Genomic DNA, 20,500 nt, shown 5'->3' on the forward strand with positions numbered 1-20,500 from the left:
GTTTCACATTGTTCTCATTTTCGGTGTGAAACCAACATTTTCTTCCGTGATGCATTTTAATTGGCCGAAGCGTTATCGTCTGCGATACACAACAACTTTTGTGCAGTTGTGTGAACGACGACCTCTGCCCGTCACCGATTTCCAACGGTGCCAAAAAGGAAAATGTTTCAAGTCTGATGGGATCGTCCTTGGAGCAAAAGCCTTTCCCTCTCGTTCGCCGAAATTCGTCGCCGATGTACACAGGAATAGGAGCAATGTCAAATCGAAATGTCCATATCGTAAATCCCAAGGATCAATCTACACCTTTAATTATGCTGCCCGTTTTGATTGTCAATACAACAAACGGATGACCTCCGAGCAAATGAAACTGTTGATGCGATCTCAAAAAATGAATGCCATTGCCAAAAATGATAAAAATTTTGGATTGTGATTTTCTTTTTTTGGTTATGAGGCCAATTTTTGATCTTGTTTTCTCTCTCTCTCTCTCGAAATTGAAATAAAACCATTGGAAAACGAGTCCTTGATTTATGGCTTTCTTTACACAATCGCAGCCAGAAAAAGGAAAAAAAAAAACCTGTTTCACGTTTTGAGGTTCTTCTGGTATTTTGGAAAACCATAGCTAAACACACCTAGTCACTGGAGGCGACGTCCCCGTGAAACGGATTGCAAAAACAATGCCTCTATGTAGCTCTCCTATTGGTCACGATTGGCCGTGCAATTATGGCAACATCCAAAGCGTCTTTCAACCTTGAGCCGGGTTAAACTGGACAGGTATTTGTTCTCTTTTGTCGTCATCAATCCGTAATAACACATTACAGGAAGCACAGCGTCACCTTGCCAGATTTAGCTCTCACCCCTCACCCCCCAATGGAATTGAATCCTTTCTCATCTCAAGGTATATTTCTTTTTTTAAATCTAAATCTCTTTGTTCTTCTATGAGAGCCTTCGTTATGCTCAGAGTCTCAAGTGGAACCCGCTGTTATTATAATTCTTTTGGTAGGGCAACTTTTCCGAGACGGGTGAAAGTGGAGGAAGCAACGGACCAATGGTGGGCGAAAGAAACTTAGTGGCTTATATAGCCGAGAGAAAGAGAGAGGGCGGAGAAAGAAGATGGCCGACCGGTGTGCCCAGGTATATTTTGTTTTGTTCTTTTTTTTTCTATTTTTTTTGGAAGGGGAGCCGTGGGAAACCAATGAAGCTCTGGTATGGAGGAGGTGCCCCAGCTCCTATAGCTAAGACTGGGAATAAGAATGACCAACTTGAACCCCGGGTATAAAGTCTAGTGGGTGGGAGAAGTTCGGGAGGCAGTTGTAGTTTGGAACGCGCGGCGTTCGAATCACCTGAGCAAAACAACAACAACAACTGTCGATTTTGCATCTTTTTTTTCAAATTCTTCTTTAAAGCAAACAAGATTTACATTCCTCTGACAAGATGCGTTCCGTTTGCCTAGTGCTACTTCTCGTTGCAGGTAAGTTTTCTATTTCAAGTCTTAACATTTTTCTCTTTGTTTTCTTTGTGTTTTGTTTTTGTTTCTCCTACGGATTTTTGTTGTTTGCGTGGACACTTTCACCCAAATCTTTTCGTCTTGGAATTCGTTTTCTCTCTCTCTCTTTCTTTCGATGTATTTGTTAAAACTCGTCGCGTAACCACGCCAACGAGTTACGCAAAAATGGGCCGCAGTAGAACGTGCTTTGAATTAAGGTCATTCGTTTCGTGAAAGTATCGCCAAGCCAATGAACAAAGAGCAGTAGGAGAAAGCTCTCCGTGTTCTTTTGGCAAGTGAGCATTTCAAGAGAAACGCTGGGTCCTTTCACTTATTGGCCATCTCGCGCTACTTGACCCGCTTTCTCTTTGCCTTTCGCCATTTGACGAGAATCGGCCGCTCAAAAAAATCAACGGTTAAAGATTTTTGCTGATTGTCTTACGAATGTCACAGGTTTCAGCAACGCCCAGGAAGCTGCTCAGACGCCCGAGCAATTGTGCGAAAACAGGCCACCAGAGGAGTACTTCCGTCTGTCCACCGAAGGAGATTGTCGTGATGTGGTGCGCTGTGACCGTGCCGGCATTGCCGGAGCCATCCGCTTGGCAGCAGTCCGTTGCCCGGCTGGTTTGGGTTTCGATGTCGAGCGACAGACGTGCGACTGGAAAGCTAAAGTCACCAACTGCGACAAACTCGACCGTAATATTATTATTATTTATTTATTTTTTTGATTGAATTGGCAAAATGAAGTTTGAGATTGTTTGATTGAGCTAATCATTTGTGTGTGTGGGCTTGTTGGAATAACAGGACCCCGCAAGGCTTTGCCCAAGTTGAAGACGGACGAGCCCATCTGCCCTGATGGCAAACTCTCGTGCGGTAACGGCGAATGTATCGACAAGGCTCTTTTCTGCGACGACAAACCCGATTGCAAAGACGGCTCCGATGAAAACGCTTGCAGTAAGTTGATGGCTAACATCACATTTTGAATAGTTGCGCCTTCAGTTGGTTTACTTACGTTCGTTCGATTAGCTGTCGATAGCGATCCCAACCGCGCCCCCGAATGCGACCCAACTCAGTGCAGCCTTCCCGATTGCTATTGCTCAGCTGATGGTACTCGCATTCCCGGCGAATTGGAAGCTATCAATGTTCCGCAAATGATCACGCTCACCTTCAACGGTGCCATGAACACTGACAACATCGACTTGTACGAAGAAATCTTCAGCGGCCTTCGTCTCAACCCCAACGGCTGCCAGGCTAAGGGTAAGCCATTAAAGAAAGAAAAACAAGTGCGTAACCCACATTTCTCAAATGTTGCATTCCATTGCGTCGTACAGGAACCTTCTTCGTCTCCCACAAATACACCAACTACTCGGCCGTGCAAGACTTTCACCGTCGCGGTCACGAGATCTCCTCTTTCTCCGTTACTAGCAAGGACAGTTCCAAGTACTGGACCGAAGGTAGCTACGATGATTGGCTGGCTGAGATGGCCGGCAACCGATTGATCATCGAGCGTTTCGCCAACATCACCGACGGCTCCATCATCGGTGTGCGAGCTCCTTACTTGCGTGTCGGCGGCAACAAGCAATTCGACATGATGGCTGACCAGTTCTTTGTTTACGATTCGTCCATCACTGCACCGCTCGGCCGTGTTCCCATCTGGCCCTACACTCTGTACTTCCGCATGCCCCACAAGTGCATCGGCAACGCCCAAAACTGTGCCAGCCGCAGCCACCCCATCTGGGAAATGGTTATCAACGAGCTCGATCGTCGTGATGACCCCACCTTCGACGAATCTCTTCCCGGTTGCCACATGGTCGATTCTTGCACCAACATCGCTACCGGCGAACAATTCGGCCGCATGCTCCGTCACAACGTTGACCGCCATTTGAGCACCAACCGCGCCCCCCTCGGCCTCCATTTCGGCGCTTCTTGGCTCAAGAGCAAGAAGGAATTCAAGAATGAACTCATCAAGTTTATGGATGAGATGATTGCTCGCAATGATGTCTACTTCGTCACCATGTTGCAGGTAAAATACCGCCGAGACTACATAGTTCTCTTTCCAATGTTATTGTTCGAAGTTGGACGTAGATTCAGAATTGTGTTTTTTGTTCAGGTTATCCAATGGATGCAGAACCCCACTGAATTGAGTGCTCTCAGAGACTTCCAGGAATGGAAAGAGAAATGCGACGTTAAGGGACAGCCTTTCTGCTCATTGCCCAACGCCTGCCCATTGACCACAAGGTATGATTGACTTTTAACGTTAACTTAACTATTAGAAGTTCCTTAACTAATAACTTTCCTTTTTATTTCAATCCATCAACAGAGAATTGCCTGGAGAGATCCTTCGTCTTCACACTTGCATGGAATGTCCGAACAACTATCCATGGATCCTTGATCCTACCGGTGATGGGTTCTCCAACTAAGCAATAACAGGGCAAACAACATTTTTTTTTTTTTTCTTCAAACCTGCAGACCTTATCCGTTAAGTGGATAAGGACCATATTTTTTTTTTTGAATTCACCGCACGCTCTCTCTCTCGTGTCCGTTATTATTTTGTGATAGTTTGTTTATCGCATATTCTTCTTTTGATGGAGAAAACCCAAGGCATTTAATTTTAAGAAATTCTTAATGAAATGTTCTGAATTTGATTGGGGTCTCCAGGAATTGCCTGAAAATTTATCAACAAAACTCACAATAGCAGGTACCTTTGAAAGCCTCACGTATACATAAAAACAACTTTACAAAAGAAATTCACAAAAATTGCGAGTGAACTCTTTCAATGCTTCATCTTATGTGTGATGTGAGCTGTGTATAAAAAAATATAAATCGAACCAAACACACGATGATTTTTACCTTGTTTTATCTTTCGTGAGTATAAAGCTTTTAGAACGATCTGGTTGCGTGATCGCCTGTGGCGCAAGGAATCGTTCGAATGCTGCATGACATTTTTACAGATTATGCTGCTTGTTTTGACAAGGAAACACCACTAATAACATAAAGCACGATATCCATACACCATATCTTTTTAAATGTCAGAGATTAGATTACCCGCTGTTCCACTATTTTCATGAAAACATAAGATCTGTCAGGGGATTTCATAATTTCCCCAAGAGATACGGAGTAATTCCTGTTATTTTTTGGGCATAAGCTTTTATTAAATGCCTAGATTTTTCATTTTAAAGAATTGAATTTTCTCTGATTGGAATGGTTGTTGGAATTTTGAAGACAAAGATTTGAAAAACATAACTACGGTATCTAGGCTACTTGACAATTGAACCGGTAGAGTACGGTGTTGACGTGTTAGTTGTTTTGACCGACAGTAGAAGGTATCAAGCAGCAAAGTTGTGGTTTTGGGCATTCCTCATTCGTGTTCCTGCCCCTCTCAGTATTTCTTTTATACGTTGTTCAATCTCGTTTATTGTTACACTTTTTACTCAGTATTTTTTATTGCAAACAAAGTACCTCGTGCATAACAACTATGACACAGTCAAACAGCAACAACGTTGTGTATTTACAGACTGCATTACGAAACTTGGAGGAACGATACAAGAAACTTCAAAATCGAGTCGAGTCATTACAAATGGAAAATGAAAGGCTGGTTACAAGCCGAACAGAGCTTGTGGTTGAAGTTGAACGCTTGCAGGACCAGCAAATCCGTTTACGAGAACGGAATTTAAGACTCACACAGGAGTTCCATTCTAAGCAGCAAGAATGCTCCCTCCTGGCTGAAAAATTGACTATATTTGCTCGTGGCCGAGTTGGCAATGCATATAAGACAGATTCTGAAAGTTTCAAGTCAGATCTGACAGAAGTCAAAGAAGATCTTGAAGGATCACATGACAGCCTTGTTACAGTTGAGCTTTATGGTGGTTCTGATACAAGACCGAAAACACTTGATGTCACAAGTCGCACATATTCTGAACCTAATCTGAGTGCTATTCAAAGAGAATTGGATTTGGTACGGAAAGGTCTTTGGTCCCCTGCTTTGGAAAACGCAAAAGGGACAGTTGTCGAAGAGTTGTCATCAAAAATATTGCTCAGTCTAAAGAAAGGGCAGGGTGAGCTTGAAGAGCAGTGCTCAAGGATGATGGAATTCCAACGTAACTCGATGGAAGCAGTTCAAGGATTATCCATTCTGTCAGATGAAAATGATGAAACAGATCCAATGGAGTATGTTCAACAGTGTACACAAACTGCACTTACTCTCAAAGAAAAATTACAAAATGAAAACTTGAAATTACGTCATCTGCATCAAATATTAAGAATGAACGCAGGTAAGATCAAAATGCTACTTTTTGTTCACAAATTTATACAACAGATATCTTTAGCAAATGAAGCGGCAGCTGCGAGTGTTGTAACTCAAACAAGTTTCGACATGCATGCACCCGATTTGGGCAGTTCGTCAGTGTGGAAAAACATGAACCTACAAGACCGCATTTGGTATTTCTTTTGATTTTCCATACAGACACACGTTTAAGTAACTAATTTCATCTTTTGTTGTGTTACTGTTTACAGTCCTCTTTGTGAAAACATGTTTTCGACGGTTATATCCCAAGACGAATTTGTTGATCACGTAATGTCGCATTTTGAAGGTGACGGTCATATGCCTGAGTTCGAAATCTTGAGTCTTAATACCTGATTCCTATGACTTCTGTGATATTCTGAAATGTTCCAGAAACTTAAAAAACGATTGAATTCAACGGGTCTTTTGCCATTTGCAATAGCCTTATTCTACTCAGAATCCATCTTCTGTCATTATATACTTCGAACAGAACAATTATTTTTCACTATCGTGGTTGACCCTTCGGTGCTTTTGTTTGTCGGTAACTATATACACTGCATATTCTACAAGTGTCTAATTTACCCAGTATTACCACCTTAAAGCTTCCATAGGTTACGTGCGAAAGGAGTGTAGACCATCAAGAAAAAAAATACCGTTGAAAACGGGTCTTTTGCCATTTGCAATAGCCTTATTCTACTCAGAATCCATCCTCTGTCATTATATACTTCGAACAGAACAATTATTTTTCACTATCGTGGTTGACCCTACGGGTATTTTATAGGATTTGTTTTAATGAGCATAATTCGGCCAAAACATTTTTGGCTGGATACATTATTATCATATTAAACCATTCGACGCGTAATGCAATGCTGATTATTTATTTTCCGATTCCACCAAACGTAAGCAGAGCTCAGTTCAGTAAAAGGGATATCTTTATTACAGTTTTTGGTTCGGACTTAAAACGTTATTTTCCACAGGGAATTTCGGTTAACTCCTTTTGGCAACTTCTCCATAGCAAGTCCGATGCTTTTGTCAAACTCAGGTGGATGGTCACCAGAAATTGAATTAAAACAGTCAGGTTGCAAGTAATTGGCGAAGCAGCGCACGCCCTGGTCTTGCTTCTCATCTTTGGGTGGTAAAGGCATAGAAGTTTTTGCTTGATCCTTGCATCCACATAATCCAAGAACATTCATTTGTAAATAACTTCTTCCCATAGAACAATGTTTTTTTTTATCATAACTGATTCACCTCTAAAGTTGATTTCCAAATAACGCCAAATTCAGGATTACGATTCTGCGTGACATGCAGCGACCGGAGCTCTTGGATTATTTGCTTAAGTCTGCTTGCCGGATCGATGCGGAAACCTAAAACGTATCCTCCTCCGCTATTATCCACTGATTCTATGACCAATACTTGACCAAACTTCGAATCCCGCACGCTGAACTGTACACACAAGAATCGATTAACTGCGCATTCTTTTTTCACTAGCCATTCACGCTACCTGTGCAATCTGCAGGTACGGTAGGGAAATGTTAAAATATTCGTTGAGACTAGCGAACCAAACGACACGAACGTTTGTAATGATGAAACAACCTAAATTTCCCTTTAAATTGTGGTGATGTTGCATTAAACATTTAGAATAGTTACAGTTTTAGAAAAATTATCTTTACTTGATTGTTGGCCAGGTTCCATACCCCGTCGATTCTGTTGCATATGTGTTCCAGCGGCATTACTTTGAGTTGGTTTGCTTGGATTATGTGATGCCGTAACCGCAGCTCGCGAAAAGGTTTGGATACGCAGTAACTTCTACAATAGGAAACTTATGGTAAGCCTTCTTTATTCCACAGATTGAGCAGTTCTATAGTCCGTTTGATTCTTAACATACTTATGGATTTCGTTTAAGATTGCAGAAAAATCCTTCTTATTTTCGTTTAATGGCGTGAATAAGAATTCGAATTTTTCGTTCCCTATTTTGGTTAAAATATGCAAGGTATTTGCTGAATTCCTTTTGGATTTCTGGAATCAAGGACAGCGATTGCCTTCCATTATCTCAACGTATACGTAGATTCTTATTAATTATCCTTACATTGTTGGACGGCTGAGAAGTAACACTAACAAGAGTATTGTATCCAATGGCTATGAAGAGTAAAATTGTTGGGATGAGCAAAAATTACCATTGAGCCCACATGATAAGTAAGCAAGCATTAAAAAGTCCTTACTGAGGTTTAGTTTAGCAGTTTTATGGGAATACCATAAAAGTCTGAGATTTGTCATAATCAGGCAACCAGGTTCACCGCTATTTGCTTTTGTGTCTTCCACGAGTTCTACTCGCTCGAGGACAAATTCGCCTGGAACCATATTCAGCAGACTGGAAAACATTAAATCAGCAAACTCGCAATTAAGCTATGAGCCCGGTGCATGGTAACGTAATTGACAATGCAAATCCTACCTTGAACTCACATCGAATCGAATTTCATTGTCTTGCCAATGCATGTTAGGCATGGTTTTTCTTGCTTTGGTGCACTGTAAATGCAATTCTTCATGTTGAGGCCCTACATTCTCTTTGTTTTGAACGCGTTGCCATGGTACCACATGAAGTCACAGTACGTGTGTTCTTGTGATGCCGTGACCCGTATGATATTCTAGGTAATCATCGGAATTTCAGACGGAGACAGCATATGAATACTAATCTTCTTTTTAAAAAACGTCCCCAATAGATGAGAGACGAGGAGCATATTACCATGTTACAGAATCCGGACATAGCGGCTTTGAGGCTTTGAATAACGGACGAGGGATTAAAGTTCTGCCGAAGATATTCGATGGACACAATGGCAAGCTTTTGTATGCAAACTTTTACGTGAACAATATTTAATTGTGTGAAATTTCTAGGATTCCCCAAACCCCATTTAATTAATTTATATCCTGATATCTGATAGTTCTCTGAGAAGCCGCTACGTGGCACCACTATCAAAGCTATTTAAATTGTGTAAAAAAAAACGCGCGATTTTCTTTTGGCTGGATGACAGGCTTTTGGCTGGTGAGCATAAATGATAAAATTAGTTGAAGGACAAAACAATAGTTGTCTTCTATGCCAGTATTTAAGTAACTATATGTCAATGTGGTTTAACCCATTTAATAAATTAATGTGAATGGTTGAATCGTTTATCCACGTACGGCATTGTTCATAGCAAGAAAATCATGTTATGACTTATGACGGTGCCTGATCTCCTCGTGAGGCCCAATTTTAGTATCTTTCCATATTAATTCCGCATTTTACCAACTCTTTTCCGCAAGGGTGCATCTCGCATTTTACCCAAATCGTGGAATATGTAAAAGGATGGTGGAAATCCCGCTTGTCCGTTCTCGTAAGCTTTGTTATTACCTGTTAGCACATGGTTATGAAGTAGGCTAAAAGCAGTGAGTTACAAGTTACATGCCGGCAATTTCCATAATTTTCAGCTGTTCGTTTTGCAGTTTTGGTAAAGTTTCAATATCGAAGGTTAGTTGTACCCTCATGGTTAAATAAGTACATAATTTAATTCCAATAGAAAGAAATCTAATAGCTCTATGTTTCCCGCCATTCAGAGACGGTGAACACCTTTGCACATGGCCGTTGTTTATGCCCTCTGATATTATTTATCAAAGCGTGAATAATCAAATACTATTTGGCAATTGAATAATCAAGTTTTTTGATCAGCCAATGCTGATAGATAAGCTTAGATACATGCAGACCACTTCAGATAAAGTAATGGATAAAACTCAAATATCTAATGAAAGGCAATTTGTTGCTGAAGTATCGGTGGAACCAAAGGGAAATCTGACACCAGGAAATAAACGTTATCATTGTACACATGAAGGCTGCACAGCTGCTTTTGGTAAACCATCAAGACTTGTGCAGCATGAGAGAATTCATTCTGGTGATGTATGTCAAACTTCATTGTGATAATTTTAAACAGAAATTCAATTTATTTATGTCTTAGAGGCCATTTAAATGTCAGCAGTGTGACCAAAGTTATACAAGGGCATTTCACCTAAAAAGACATGTTTCAACTGCACATGAGCAGTTGGCTGTTCAGATCTTCTTGTAAGTCTACGTTAAAATGGAAATTATACTTTTATTTACCTATTTTTTAGGTGCCCTGTAGAAACCTGTAGAAAACAGTTTGTTTCAAGACAGAAAATGGAGCTACACCACCAGAGTGTTCATTCTGCACATGCTCTTAAATGTCCATCATGTGAAAAAACCTTTAAGAAGAACCAACAATTGAAGATCCATCAATATCAGCACACAGGAATTTTACCCTACCAGTAAGCATTTGATTTGTTTTTACTATACTATACTATTAAATTTTAATCAAGAAATTTTTAATTCAAAATCAAATGGGTCATTGTCTTCCCATAGATGTGAATATGAAGGGTGTGGCAAACACTTTCTGTTGCCTAGTAGACTGAGAGCCCATGCAAAAACCCATAAGGGATATGTTTGTGATGCAGAAGGATGTGATCAGCATTTTCCTATTTGGAGTGCATTGAGAAAACATAAACTTGAAGCCCATGCCCAAAGTAAAGACAAGTTATATTTTTCTTATGCTTGAATATCTTTGTTAATTCATTGCTTTTGAATATGCAGAACATATTTGCACAATTTGTAATTCAACATTCAAAAGACCTGGTTTCTTGAAATCACACCAGAAAATGCATCAAGCAACAAGAGAAGTTTTTCATTGCCCTTTCGAAAGCTGTTTAAGGTAAACCTTACTCTACACATACCCTTCAAGTACTGTAGGTGTAGAGTATAGAAATAATAGTTGTTTTACTTTTATTTATATTTTTTCACTAAATATATATTTAATTTTTCATCATTTTCTAAATTAATTTGTACATTGCCTCTGCAGATTGTTTAATCGAGAGATAATACTGTTAATGGATTTTTAAAATATATTTTTTTTTTAACAATTTCTTTTTATTTCTAGGAAGTTCTATTATAAAAATAATCTCAAATCTCATATTGATAATTACCACAATCCTGGTCAGTTTCAATGTAAACAAGAAGGATGCGGCAAAGTCTTCATTAGAAAGGTACAAGAATGTTTGACCCAAATTTTTTCCCATCTAAGAACATGTGAAAGCACAGGAAATGACTGCTACCGTTGTATTGACTGATAGGATTCTGTTTACAGTTTTACATCAGTTAGATACCACGAGAACAGCCATATTCTGTAATTATGAGCACGGTATTGGATGGGAAACATTAGGGTTGAACCTAGAGCTACCCACAATCCGTAAAATATCCGTTCCGTTATCTAATCCATACCTCTTCTGTTTTCCCGTGTAGGCTAGTCTGGTATCGCACGCTGCACGACACAAATTGCCTACTGCAGGCACTAAAAGCGAGGATACACGAGTGATTCGTAAATCTCCGAAAGTCCGTAGCGACAAAGGCCAGCCGAAGAAAGCCATGGCTGCAATCCTTTCAGGGCAAAAAATTTCGAATTCTGAAAGTAAGCTTGTTATGAGAAGCTTGGAATAGTACAACTACAAAGCTGGTTGAGATTATTTTACATATAATGGAAGTCTCACGTAAAACATAGTTTACTTTACTCATCAGTGTGTCCCTACCGAGCTTCGCGCATTGTTCAGCTGTTGTTTATGTTTCAGTGGTAATAAATCGACATTTGTACACAGAAATCCATAGAGTGTCATGGAATTGGGCCCGCGCCATCACATTCCCAGAAGGACGAACTTCAAGATAGATTTATGTAACCCAAGCACGAGCAAAACGGAATGTTTATTTAAATCCTATACGACCAATTTATGTCAAACTTATTGATTTGGAATACTGTGTCATTTTGATTGGAAGTTGTGACAAGTTTTCCGAAAAATAGGTACAGAGGAAGAATAGCTTTTCTTCGTGTCCAACTTTTGCAACTTGGAGGTACGTATTGCTTTTGTCAGAAGTAATTCAATATACACCTTGACGATGCTGCTAGAAATACGGCCGCTATGTCTAATCTGTATAAAAGACATTTTTTAAAACAAACTTTTCTAGTTTTCGCGCTGGAGATTTGAAATTCATAGAACAGTAGGGCTGCCATCTGTGGGTGCTTTCAGGTAACATACCCGGCATCAGTGAAGTCAGAAGTGGGCCTTCCAGTTGACTGAACTTTAGAAGTGTAGCACAGACATAAAGACTGTGGCACAGATGTCTAACTTCTAGTCTCAACCGAGCAGTGACAGACTTCGGCAGCAGGTTAGTTCTCGTTCTGTACTTCCGTAAATTTGTATAAATTCTAGTAAATTTAGACGTCCTACTTTTTCACGCTTACACGTAGCATTTCGTTCAAGTATTTTCTTTTATTGTTGTTTTGGTTTCATTATATTGGTAGTTTCAGCACGTACAACAACCTTTTTTCTTTATTATTATTTTTTTTTCGCCTTAATACCAAACTAATTGATAAAACTAATTTATTCCTTATATTATGTCATGTAGTTTGCTGAAGCACGAAAGAAATGCGCCTAAAATTCCAGTGGGTTCTATTGGTCAGCCTGGCGGTGTTGTCAGCCGGAGCTGATGACAAGGATGCAGCAGATGTGTTGACGAACGAAGCTCCTTCTGGTAAGAACATTATCGCCAACATAAGAAGTTTACCAAAAAGAAGGCGAACTGACAATTTCAAGTACAAGTATAGGCTCAAGTGAAATGGCGTACGTGCGGGTAGTCGCATGGGCTGCTCATTACAGGCATCGTTTCGTTTTTTTTTTTTTTTTTTTCTGTTCTTCTTCTTCGTTCCTGGGTGGGTTCTGGGGAGAACGAATATAAACAGTCATTCCCCTGCGGCTAGTTTTTCCCGTCTGCCGGGGAAATACGAACCGTTAGGTTGACCTTCCTGAACTATCTTAAATAAAATTTAAGTCGGCTTATATCTTTCAAGTTTAGGGATTTCAAGATTTAGGGTTGGTTTACATTTACTTTTAGAACTAGACTCATTTTCCAGATAAGGGGAATTAATTTTCTAGACAATTTCCCAGACAACCCTCGTTCCCAAGCCTCCGTGGGCGTGGCATCGGATTCCCAATAGTGTTGTAGCATGTAGGCTATTCATTTGCAAAAGAGCCATTCTAGCGCATTTTAAAGTCATTTTTAAATATGGTTCCATACGAGGTACAATGCCGTCTAATTCTCGACTACACCTAATGAGAATTTCAGTTCAAATCCTTGATGCGCTCAAGATCGAATTTTTGTTTCCCCATTATCGCTGTCAAATGTTTGGGACAGCAAGTACTCAAGGACCCTCTTTCAAAAATAAAACCATTGAGTTTATATGCAAATCGAGTAATAGCAGGGAAAGTTGTATATATAAATAGAATTTTTATTTCGAAAACTATTTGGGGGTCTTTTTTTTTGCGTGACAACCAATGACACATAAAGGCTGGATTGAAATACTAATCGTGGATTTCGTAAAGCCTTTCGTTTTCTGTTTAATGACAGTGTTAGGTCGTGAAGAAATACTGTAATACGGGTCGAATAAAATTAGCGCTTTAATTCAGAAAGGAACAGATAAATTATTCGCGATTGATGGTACAAGGACGAATTATTTACTTGCCCTTTTTTTTTTCATTACAGCAGAAAGAAAATTCTTAATCTTGACTGTCGCCACTGAAGAAACTAGCGGCTACAAACGTTATCAACGTTCGGTGAAAATCAATGGATTACCGGTTAAAGTTCTGGGACTTGGAGAAGAATGGAAGGTAATGAACTAAATTATTCCTCCTCGATAACGGTATTTCTACTTGAATTGTTTGAAGCGAAGTTCTATCGTTACTGTTACAGTGAGTAAAACTAGCACACAGACTGGTTGCTGTATTTTGCGAAAACTCGTTTTACAGTTAGTAAAACTGGCACACAGTGGTTGCTGGATTTTGCGAAAACTTGTTTCCATTGTCTCATTTATTTTTTTAAGTCCGGTTTAATGACCGTATTGATCACTTGTGTTAAAAGAACTAACAGATAATAAATTAAACGTATTTTTTGTTGTTGTTGAAGGGTGGAGATATGGCAAATTCAGTTGGAGGTGGCCAGAAGGTGTTGATGCTCCGGAAGGAATTAGAATTACATAAAGACGACCCTGAAAAAATTATTATGTTTACCGATGCGTATGACGTCCTTTTCAATGCCAATGAAGAAAAAATCCTGGAGCAATTTCACCAGTTCAATGCCCGTGTGGTTTTCTCAGCTGAAGGTTTCTGCTGGCCAGATCCCAATCTTGCTTCCAAGTAAAATCGGTTCTTTTTTTAAGTAAAGTTCTGTTTCTAAAAACTGCCGTTTTTTTATCGCTGTATTAGGTACCCGGAAGTAGAGCGCGGAAAACGCTTTTTGAACTCTGGACTATTTATGGGCTATGCTCCCGAATTGTACAAGATTCTAAATGATGGTGAAATCGCGAATGACGATGACGATCAATTGTACTACACCAAAATCTTTTTGGATGAAAAGAAACGGGAAAAGCTTAACATTAAACTCGACCACCGTTCCGAGATATTCCAGAATCTCAATGGAGCCATCTCTGATGTAGAACTTCGTTTTATTGGTAAATGTCATTAAGCCCTCTGTTATGGATGCAGATTTCTGTATTCAAGTTTTTTTTTTTTTTTTTTTTTACATTTACAGGCACCGAATCTCACTTAGAAAACACTGTCTATAACACCGTTCCTCTAGTCATCCACGCCAATGGACCTACCAAGCTGTTCCTTAACACCTTAGGAAATTACATTCCAAAGAGCTGGAACGCTGAAGAAGGTTGTCTAAATTGCTGGGAAGATATGAATAGTCTCGAGAAGAAAAAGGTAAATCTTTTTACTACAATTTTTTTGCGCCATTATCTCAACTGTTTTTATTGTTTAGCCGAAAGATTTCCCTAAAGTAGTGATTGGAATTTTCATCGAAAATCCTACTCCATTTTTTGAAGAATTTCTACACAAATTCCTAGCATTGAGTTACCCTAAAGATAAGATCAATCTTTACATTCATAACGGGGTAAGTTGCCCTACTTCAAATGGCCCAATTTTTCCTTTTGTGAACGATTTACATCGAGTTGTTTTATTCTAGGCATCTTACCATGCCAAGCAGATTGCTGGCTTCGTTGAGTCCCATGGCAAAGAATACGCAAGTGTTAAGCTCATCAATCACGACGAAAACGTAAAAGAGTGGCATGCCCGCAACTTGGGAATGTAAGATTCCTTCTTTCTCTTATGCGTAGTACTATTTCATCAAAAAACTGTTCACTGAATATATTGTATTTACATAATTGTAGTGAAGAGTGCCTGAAGAAGAAATGCGAGTATTATTTCAACGTGGATTCCCTCGCTCAAATCGACAACCCCCATACGTTGAAGTTGCTGATCGAACAAAACCGTCCTGTTGTGGCTCCAATGATGGTACTCAAGTTCCACGAATATGTTACCGTACTCTATTTACAGTTTCATTGTTTTCAATCAAGATTCGTCCATACCAAGCTTGGTCAAACTTCTGGGGATCTTTGACAACGGACGGTTTCTATGCTCGTTCCATCGACTACATGGAAATTGTCCAAGGACAGCGAAGGTGAGTGAAATTTGCTTTTGACATCAAGGTTTTTTCGAACAAGCTATTTATAGGATCGCATATATCCGCATGTATTTATTGCGATAGATTACATAATTACGGTAACAAAAGACACAGCAATATGGCGCGTGTAGCATGTCTCGTAGAGAAAAGACGTATGTAAGGGTTTAAGATGCCATTGTGTTTTATCTAATCACCTTACGTGACACGAATCCCCCTTTAAATTCCCCAAAGTGCTATATAACGCTTAAATTCTTTTTTTAAGTTTGAATAGTGGAGATGAAGTGTCGAAAATGGCTAGGGAGCTTCATCGCCGAAGCCATATAGGTCTCCAGGGTGCTCTAAAACGGAACATGATATAACAGCGAGGGACGAAAAGGCGAATTTGAATAATAAAAAAAGGAAAGCACGATGAAAAGTTACATAAAGTTTGTGACACAGTATCACAAACATCTGAATTTAATAGACATCTAATGTGTAATCGGTGCGAAATCCTCGCTTGTCAATGGCGTACTTGTTGTCCGCCTGGCACTCGTAGAAACCCGAATCCTTTTGCGTTGCTGGGTCGATTTCCATCTTGGATTTTATCAGATCTTTACCAACTTTGTATTCGTGCACCTAGAAAAGAAGAACGAGCAATTTTTATTATGGAGGTGGTGAAATGTGGGTAAACAGGAATTAAGCCAAATCGTTTACTTGAAAGAATGGGTGAGCGTATAGTTCAATACCGTCCTTAAGCCAAGTGATGTGCGGACGTGGGACCCCTTGTGCTTTGCAATAGAAAGCTAATTTACGACCAAGGATGTATTCCGACTCAAAATGCGATGCGTCTATCACCTTTGCTCCCTTTAAGGCAATCGTAAATAAATGGGTCAATTTTTAAAACTATAAAAGAAATTTAATTGTTGTACGTTTGGGTTGTTGTAGTAAGATTCCGATTCTTCCGTTTTCCTACTACCTAACGGGTGACCTCCAACACCGACCGCCGTGAGCGTCTAAGATGATGTATCAGTATTCAGAAGAAGAAGAAAAAAAATGCAAATGTTATTCCAACTCTGTTGTCCATCTTTGGAACAAGAGGAATACCGGAGATTCTTGGACGACGGTATTTGCCCCAGCTCGAATGCCGGCGCTACTTAGTACGGGACGCCGTTCTCCTGCTTTCCTTGCGCCCGCTTTATGGCGCATTCCTGTATCGCAAAAATGAAAATTCGCACTCCTCATAAAGACCTTGGATTCGAATGTTTGCGTTGCCGATACAATTAATTAAGAACACAGCATTCGATCTGACTCGTGCAAGATGATGTTATTTTATCAGTCAATTAAGCGTAAATAGTCTTTTTTGGAGGGCAACGGTACCTTTAACTCCGCGACCTCCAGCTCCGACACTACCTTTAGGAACGGCTGCCGAATCAAGACTATCGATGATCAATAGGAAGAAAATCACACCATATCTTAGCGAGAGCGACTTCATTTGGTTCAGTTAAGAAAGGCTCTGCTGGGCACTAGCAACACAGTCACTCTTAACTGAACCGTAGCAGGAAGACGACTGAGTACATTTTTTTGTGTTTGTCTATAAGGCGACGGACCTCTAGCCCGCCCACGGATCGATTTTATTTTTTTTTTTCTCCAGCCCTTCGTTACCTGACTGGCGCTTGGTCTAGTTTTAGTGAGCTGGATTCATCACAACTCTTTGCAGTTCCGTCAAAATTTCACTTTCCATTCTGTTCCCTGTTCTCTCCTTTTCAAGGATTCATTCGTTTATGCTAATATAAGCGTCATGTCTCTCCGGCTGGAACAATCCGATTTACATCAACAATGGCGTTCGAAATCTATTCAAGTCCTTTGCTCCAACTATTTTAAAATTTTCATGGTTTTGTACGATAAGAACTCAACAGAAGGTCCGAGTACATTAAGAAATCATCTACTAGGTGCGTCCATATTTCAGCGGCAAATGCTACTTCAATAATTGTTTTTTTTTTTTAATCGTTCTACAACTTTTGTTCGAAGAATATCACAAAATGCCTAACACTCTAGAGACTAGGATGTCAAAGTTGATAAAGTTATTTTTACCTTTGCTAGCACATTATGGGGTGTGTTTTGAAAACAGTTTTTTTTTTTTGGAAACCATAGCAACCACACCTGTTTTAGTACTTTGACACGAGTTGTCTGTTAAATGCCAACGGTTATTTTTACATCTGGTATTTGGGTGTGGTACAAGTATTAAATTTGTAATCGTCATTTGTTTTTGTTTTTTTCCAGGGGCTTGTGGAATGTTCCTTTCGTCACCAGTATTGTACGTATTATTTTGTCCTGTATTCTACCCCATTAGAAATTTTTTCCCCAAAATTATCTTCATCATTCATCTCGTGACCCATTAATTTTTTTTCCCCCTCTATGACATCAGTACCTTGTACGAGGAGATATTATTCATAATCCAAAAACCAAACCGAGTTACATCTATAATCTGCTCGACGCTGACATGGCCTTCTGCACAAACATGCGGAACAACGACGTCTACCTCTACGTCACCAACCGACTCGATTGGTAAAAATCCTTCGTCGTTGCATGGATCATAATTTAGTACTTACACACAATTTCTAGGGGCCATTTGGTCACTGTCGATAATTTCGAGACTCACCACTTCAACAATGAATTGTACGAGATCCAGAACAATCGTTGGGATTGGGAGAAACGTTATCTTCATGTAAACTACAGCCAAAACCTCGACACCAATCTAAATGTTACTATGGTAGGCATATTTGCATTTGTTTTTTGTTCGATCGAGATGTTTAAGGATTTTTTGTATACGATTTTTTTTTTTTCCAGCCATGTCCGGACGTGTTCTGGTTCCCCATGGTTACGGAGCGTTTTTGCGACGAGTTGGTCGGCGAAATGGAAAACTTTGGCCAATGGTCTGACGGTACCAATACTGTAAGTAAACAGGGTTTTGTCAATCATAAGTTGCTCGCGTGACTTGTACAAATAATCAATTTACCCAGCTCAGCGTTTAGGTAGGTTTTAAAGTGACTCGTCAGATAGTGGGTACCACTGACATGGATCAATCATATGCAAATGGGTTTCATATCGGAAAATAGGGCCAACTTTAAAGAGTCGTCTTTTTTTTTCCTGACCCCTTTTTAATCTGTTTATTTTCTCCGGGAAACCCTAACAAAATATTGTTGGTTTATTTTTTGGTGACCTTGCTGTGGCAAAATCATTTCTACGCATTTGTTTTACCTAGTCGTAAAACAAGAAACCCGATAAAGTATCCCCAAGTCGGTTAAAGCATTGCGTACTGCACGCAATAGCTGTTTGTAATACCTGGATACGAGTGACATCACATGGAAAATTATTTGATTTTCATGGAAGATACTCGAACGAACCAGTGCCCTGTCACACATTAAATGACATATTTTATCCTTCGAATTTCCTGTTGGTTGTCTGACTTTGACCCTGTTCCATTTACCGATGAAAGGATCCACGCCTAGAAGGCGGCTACGAAAACGTACCAACCCGTGACATTCACATGCGTCAAGTTGGCATGGATCACCAGTGGCTCGCCTTCTTGCGGGACTACGTTCGTCCGTTGCAAGAACGAGTCTTTTTGGGATACCAGCATTATGTAAGATCCCTTTTCTCTAGCGACTGATGTCGAATGAGGAATTTTCGGCAACCCGCTGAAAGAAGAACGATCGATGACATTCCAAGACCCAAAAATTGATCAGCAGAATCGATTAGTTCCCATACCATACTTACCGCGCCATTCGAGTTTTGAATTAAGATATGCCATCAGTTATAAAGAGTGCCCAGTTGTAAGGAACGGTTGATCATAGTTTCGCTATGCTGTGCTTTTTAGTTAACGTTTGTTAATGTTTTTGGATTCACCAATTTCCGTTGTGGAACATGCAAATGTGTAGGACCCGCGATTGGAAGGCGGCTATGAATCGGTCCCTACGCGTGATATTCACATGAAGCAGATTGGCCTCGAACCAGGTTGGTTGCATTTTCTGCAACACTACGTTCAGCCACTTCAGCAGCGTGTTTATGAAGGATACTGGAACGACGTGAGGATTTACCTTGTTTTGTTAACGTACCTTTTACCGGTGGAGGACGTTTTTCTATTAATCGCGTTACTATTTTTCATTTTAACACTTGAATTGGTGATGGTAACTGTGGTATTGGTGATAGTTGCTGTTTTGGTGGTTGGTCTATCGATCTTTCTTGTTTCTCATTTGAATGCAATATCATTATGGATGTATAATTCATTTTCCGTTTTATCCCGTCGTTTACTTTAGCCACCCCGTTCAACCATGAACTTTGTGGTGCGCTATAGGCCGGACGAACAACCATTCCTAAAGCCTCATCACGATTCATCCACCTATACGATCAATCTTGCCCTCAACCGACCCAAAATCGATTACGAGGTAAATGCTCTTAAGCTCTTGAGACTATTCAGTATACATAAAATGAGCTCGCGTAGGCGTATGTGCTTAGTAAGAGCACTTGCATTATTTGCAGTTGCCTTAACATAAGTTTATGGTATAGTACAGTACCTTTTTTTATTCCTCCTCATCGAAATAAGTGTTTTGTGTTTGCAGACTACATTTCGTTTGTTTTACTGTTGATTTCGTTAAGTGCAACAAATTAGCGTACCTTTTCTTTGCGTAGTTGTTAAATAACGTAGATGTCTTTACAAATGTTTTTTCAGGCATTTCTTATAATTTAACTGTATTAAATGTTATTATTCGTAAAGGGCGGCGGTTGCAGATTTTTGAGGTACAATTGCAGTGTGCAGGACACCCGCAAAGGTTGGATGTTGATGCATCCAGGTCGACTCACCCATTATCATGAGGGGCTTTACGTAACCAAGGGAACTCGGTACATCATGATTTCGTTTGTCGACCCTTAAATGGCAGGTTCAGTTCCGCACCAAGAAGTTTTGCAATCACACGTCTTTATTTTTCACGACACTGGAAATTTCTTTTATTACTTCTGTTATGTATAAACCTGTGCTTCGTCCATTTAATTGGCTTAATAAGAGACTTGGTTTATCTTTGTCAGTGCAATTGATGGAAATAAAAAAAGATGTGCCTTTTCAATGTCAATATAGTCGATTAAATCCTGTTGAAGGTAT

The 20,500-nt window shown here is 39.8% G+C and overlaps 6 protein-coding genes and 1 long non-coding RNA gene across 13 annotated transcripts; 5 read left to right on the forward strand and 2 right to left on the reverse strand.

Moving 5' to 3' along the window:
• Positions 1–1,291: 1,291 nt before the first annotated feature.
• On the forward strand, positions 1,292–4,320 carry LOC116922867 (chitin deacetylase 1). The gene is made up of 7 exons (XM_032929326.2): positions 1,292–1,468; positions 1,937–2,179; positions 2,288–2,437; positions 2,510–2,740; positions 2,815–3,506; positions 3,594–3,721; positions 3,804–4,320. The coding sequence occupies exons 1-7, from the start codon at positions 1,432–1,434 to the stop codon at positions 3,901–3,903; spliced, it is 1,581 nt and encodes a 526-aa protein (XP_032785217.2). The 5' UTR covers positions 1,292–1,431; the 3' UTR covers positions 3,904–4,320.
• Positions 4,321–4,659: 339 nt separating this feature from the next.
• LOC116922962 lies at positions 4,660–6,624 on the forward strand. Of its 3 annotated transcripts, XR_004394168.2 has the most exons (5): positions 4,660–5,754; positions 5,809–5,920; positions 5,996–6,072; positions 6,156–6,303; positions 6,365–6,624. XR_004394168.2 is itself a non-coding variant. In XM_032929465.2 (3 exons), exons 1-3 carry the CDS (start codon positions 4,959–4,961, stop codon positions 6,117–6,119), a joined length of 1,032 nt encoding a protein of 343 aa, XP_032785356.1. In that variant the 5' UTR covers positions 4,674–4,958; the 3' UTR covers positions 6,120–6,331. The 3 variants fall into 3 exon arrangements, 1 of the variants encoding a protein (XP_032785356.1); XR_004394167.2 differs by having other exon boundaries at positions 4,674–5,754; positions 5,996–6,303; XM_032929465.2 differs by lacking the exon at positions 6,365–6,624 and having other exon boundaries at positions 4,674–5,754; positions 5,996–6,331.
• On the reverse strand, positions 6,625–8,341 carry LOC116922956 (Bardet-Biedl syndrome 5 protein homolog). Of its 2 annotated transcripts, none has more exons than XM_032929457.2 (8): positions 8,212–8,341; positions 7,982–8,130; positions 7,849–7,898; positions 7,648–7,778; positions 7,433–7,568; positions 7,264–7,365; positions 7,011–7,205; positions 6,625–6,925 (listed from the first exon to the last, which is right to left on the reverse strand). In XM_032929457.2, exons 1-8 carry the CDS (start codon positions 8,262–8,264, stop codon positions 6,719–6,721), a joined length of 1,023 nt encoding a protein of 340 aa, XP_032785348.2. In that variant the 5' UTR covers positions 8,265–8,341; the 3' UTR covers positions 6,625–6,718. The 2 variants fall into 2 exon arrangements, with proteins under 2 accessions (XP_032785348.2, XP_032785347.2); XM_032929456.2 differs by having other exon boundaries at positions 8,223–8,306.
• Positions 7,448–8,594, forward strand: LOC123472360. The gene is made up of 3 exons (XR_006646778.1): positions 7,448–7,587; positions 7,666–8,408; positions 8,480–8,594. It is a non-coding gene; the product is annotated as an uncharacterized LOC123472360 (long non-coding RNA).
• A 506-nt stretch (positions 8,595–9,100) lies between these two features.
• LOC116922947 (transcription factor IIIA) lies at positions 9,101–11,450 on the forward strand. 2 transcript variants are annotated; one of them, XM_032929444.2, is made up of 8 exons: positions 9,101–9,261; positions 9,348–9,684; positions 9,743–9,846; positions 9,897–10,070; positions 10,147–10,325; positions 10,393–10,510; positions 10,736–10,841; positions 11,098–11,450. In XM_032929444.2, the coding sequence occupies exons 2-8, from the start codon at positions 9,463–9,465 to the stop codon at positions 11,290–11,292; spliced, it is 1,098 nt and encodes a 365-aa protein (XP_032785335.2). In that variant the 5' UTR covers positions 9,101–9,261; positions 9,348–9,462; the 3' UTR covers positions 11,293–11,450. The 2 variants fall into 2 exon arrangements, with proteins under 2 accessions (XP_032785335.2, XP_032785336.2); XM_032929445.2 differs by having other exon boundaries at positions 10,165–10,325.
• A 404-nt stretch (positions 11,451–11,854) lies between these two features.
• On the forward strand, positions 11,855–20,465 carry LOC116922813 (procollagen-lysine,2-oxoglutarate 5-dioxygenase 1). 3 transcript variants are annotated; one of them, XM_032929249.2, is made up of 17 exons: positions 11,855–12,012; positions 12,253–12,378; positions 13,387–13,511; positions 13,807–14,036; positions 14,106–14,350; positions 14,431–14,606; positions 14,665–14,796; positions 14,869–14,990; positions 15,074–15,197; positions 15,260–15,363; positions 17,626–17,659; positions 17,771–17,910; positions 17,968–18,115; positions 18,193–18,297; positions 18,842–18,988; positions 19,662–19,790; positions 20,120–20,465. In XM_032929249.2, the coding sequence occupies exons 2-17, from the start codon at positions 12,273–12,275 to the stop codon at positions 20,273–20,275; spliced, it is 2,223 nt and encodes a 740-aa protein (XP_032785140.2). In that variant the 5' UTR covers positions 11,855–12,012; positions 12,253–12,272; the 3' UTR covers positions 20,276–20,465. The 3 variants fall into 3 exon arrangements, with proteins under 3 accessions (XP_032785140.2, XP_032785138.2, XP_032785142.2); XM_032929247.2 differs by lacking the exon at positions 18,842–18,988 and adding an exon at positions 19,284–19,430; XM_032929251.2 differs by having other exon boundaries at positions 13,390–13,511.
• On the reverse strand, positions 15,410–17,198 carry LOC116923012 (immunoglobulin domain-containing protein oig-4). Its single transcript, XM_032929536.2, has 5 exons — positions 16,723–17,198; positions 16,450–16,553; positions 16,275–16,358; positions 16,060–16,209; positions 15,410–15,981 (listed from the first exon to the last, which is right to left on the reverse strand). The coding sequence occupies exons 1-5, from the start codon at positions 16,835–16,837 to the stop codon at positions 15,823–15,825; spliced, it is 612 nt and encodes a 203-aa protein (XP_032785427.1). The 5' UTR covers positions 16,838–17,198; the 3' UTR covers positions 15,410–15,822.
• Positions 20,466–20,500: the final 35 nt, after the last annotated feature.

The sequence above is a fragment of the Daphnia magna genome, linkage group LG5 (assembly GCF_020631705.1).
Source record: "Daphnia magna isolate NIES linkage group LG5, ASM2063170v1.1, whole genome shotgun sequence".
In the NCBI taxonomy this organism is placed as follows: Eukaryota; Metazoa; Arthropoda; class Branchiopoda; order Diplostraca; family Daphniidae; genus Daphnia; species Daphnia magna.

Bases quoted from the DNA above. Each gene is read 5' to 3' on its own strand.
- LOC116922956 (XM_032929456.2), bottom strand. From the start codon at position 8,305: ATGAAGAATTGCATTTACAGTGCACCAAAGCAAGAAAAACCATGCCTA. The intron at 7,899-7,981 runs GTAAGGACTTTT...TACTCTTCATAG, and splicing joins AACTGCTAAACTAAACCTCA to CCATTGGATACAATACTCTT. The intron at 7,206-7,263 runs GTAGCGTGAATG...TTGTGTGTACAG, and splicing joins CGTACCTGCAGATTGCACAG to TTCAGCGTGCGGGATTCGAA.
- LOC116922867 (XM_032929326.2), top strand. From the start codon at position 1,432: ATGCGTTCCGTTTGCCTAGTGCTACTTCTCGTTGCAG. The intron at 2,180-2,287 runs GTAATATTATTA...TTGGAATAACAG, and splicing joins CAACTGCGACAAACTCGACC to GACCCCGCAAGGCTTTGCCC. The intron at 3,507-3,593 runs GTAAAATACCGC...TTTTTTGTTCAG, and splicing joins ACTTCGTCACCATGTTGCAG to GTTATCCAATGGATGCAGAA.
- LOC116922962 (XM_032929465.2), top strand. From the start codon at position 4,959: ATGACACAGTCAAACAGCAACAACGTTGTGTATTTACAGACTGCATTA. The intron at 5,755-5,808 runs GTAAGATCAAAA...AGATATCTTTAG, and splicing joins AATATTAAGAATGAACGCAG to CAAATGAAGCGGCAGCTGCG. The intron at 5,921-5,995 runs GTATTTCTTTTG...TACTGTTTACAG, and splicing joins AACCTACAAGACCGCATTTG to TCCTCTTTGTGAAAACATGT.
- LOC116922947 (XM_032929444.2), top strand. From the start codon at position 9,463: ATGCTGATAGATAAGCTTAGATACATGCAGACCACTTCAGATAAAGTA. The intron at 9,847-9,896 runs GTAAGTCTACGT...CCTATTTTTTAG, and splicing joins TTGGCTGTTCAGATCTTCTT to GTGCCCTGTAGAAACCTGTA. The intron at 10,326-10,392 runs GTAAAGACAAGT...TTGAATATGCAG, and splicing joins ACTTGAAGCCCATGCCCAAA to AACATATTTGCACAATTTGT.
- LOC116923012 (XM_032929536.2), bottom strand. From the start codon at position 16,837: ATGAAGTCGCTCTCGCTAAGATATGGTGTGATTTTCTTCCTATTGATC. The intron at 16,554-16,722 runs GTACCGTTGCCC...TTTGCGATACAG, and splicing joins TGGAGGTCGCGGAGTTAAAG to GAATGCGCCATAAAGCGGGC. The intron at 15,982-16,059 runs GTAAACGATTTG...CTTCTTTTCTAG, and splicing joins ACGCTCACCCATTCTTTCAA to GTGCACGAATACAAAGTTGG.
- LOC116922813 (XM_032929249.2), top strand. From the start codon at position 12,273: ATGCGCCTAAAATTCCAGTGGGTTCTATTGGTCAGCCTGGCGGTGTTG. The intron at 15,364-17,625 runs GTGAGTGAAATT...GTTTTTTTCCAG, and splicing joins ATTGTCCAAGGACAGCGAAG to GGGCTTGTGGAATGTTCCTT. The intron at 18,989-19,661 runs GTAAGATCCCTT...CGTTTACTTTAG, and splicing joins TTTTGGGATACCAGCATTAT to CCACCCCGTTCAACCATGAA.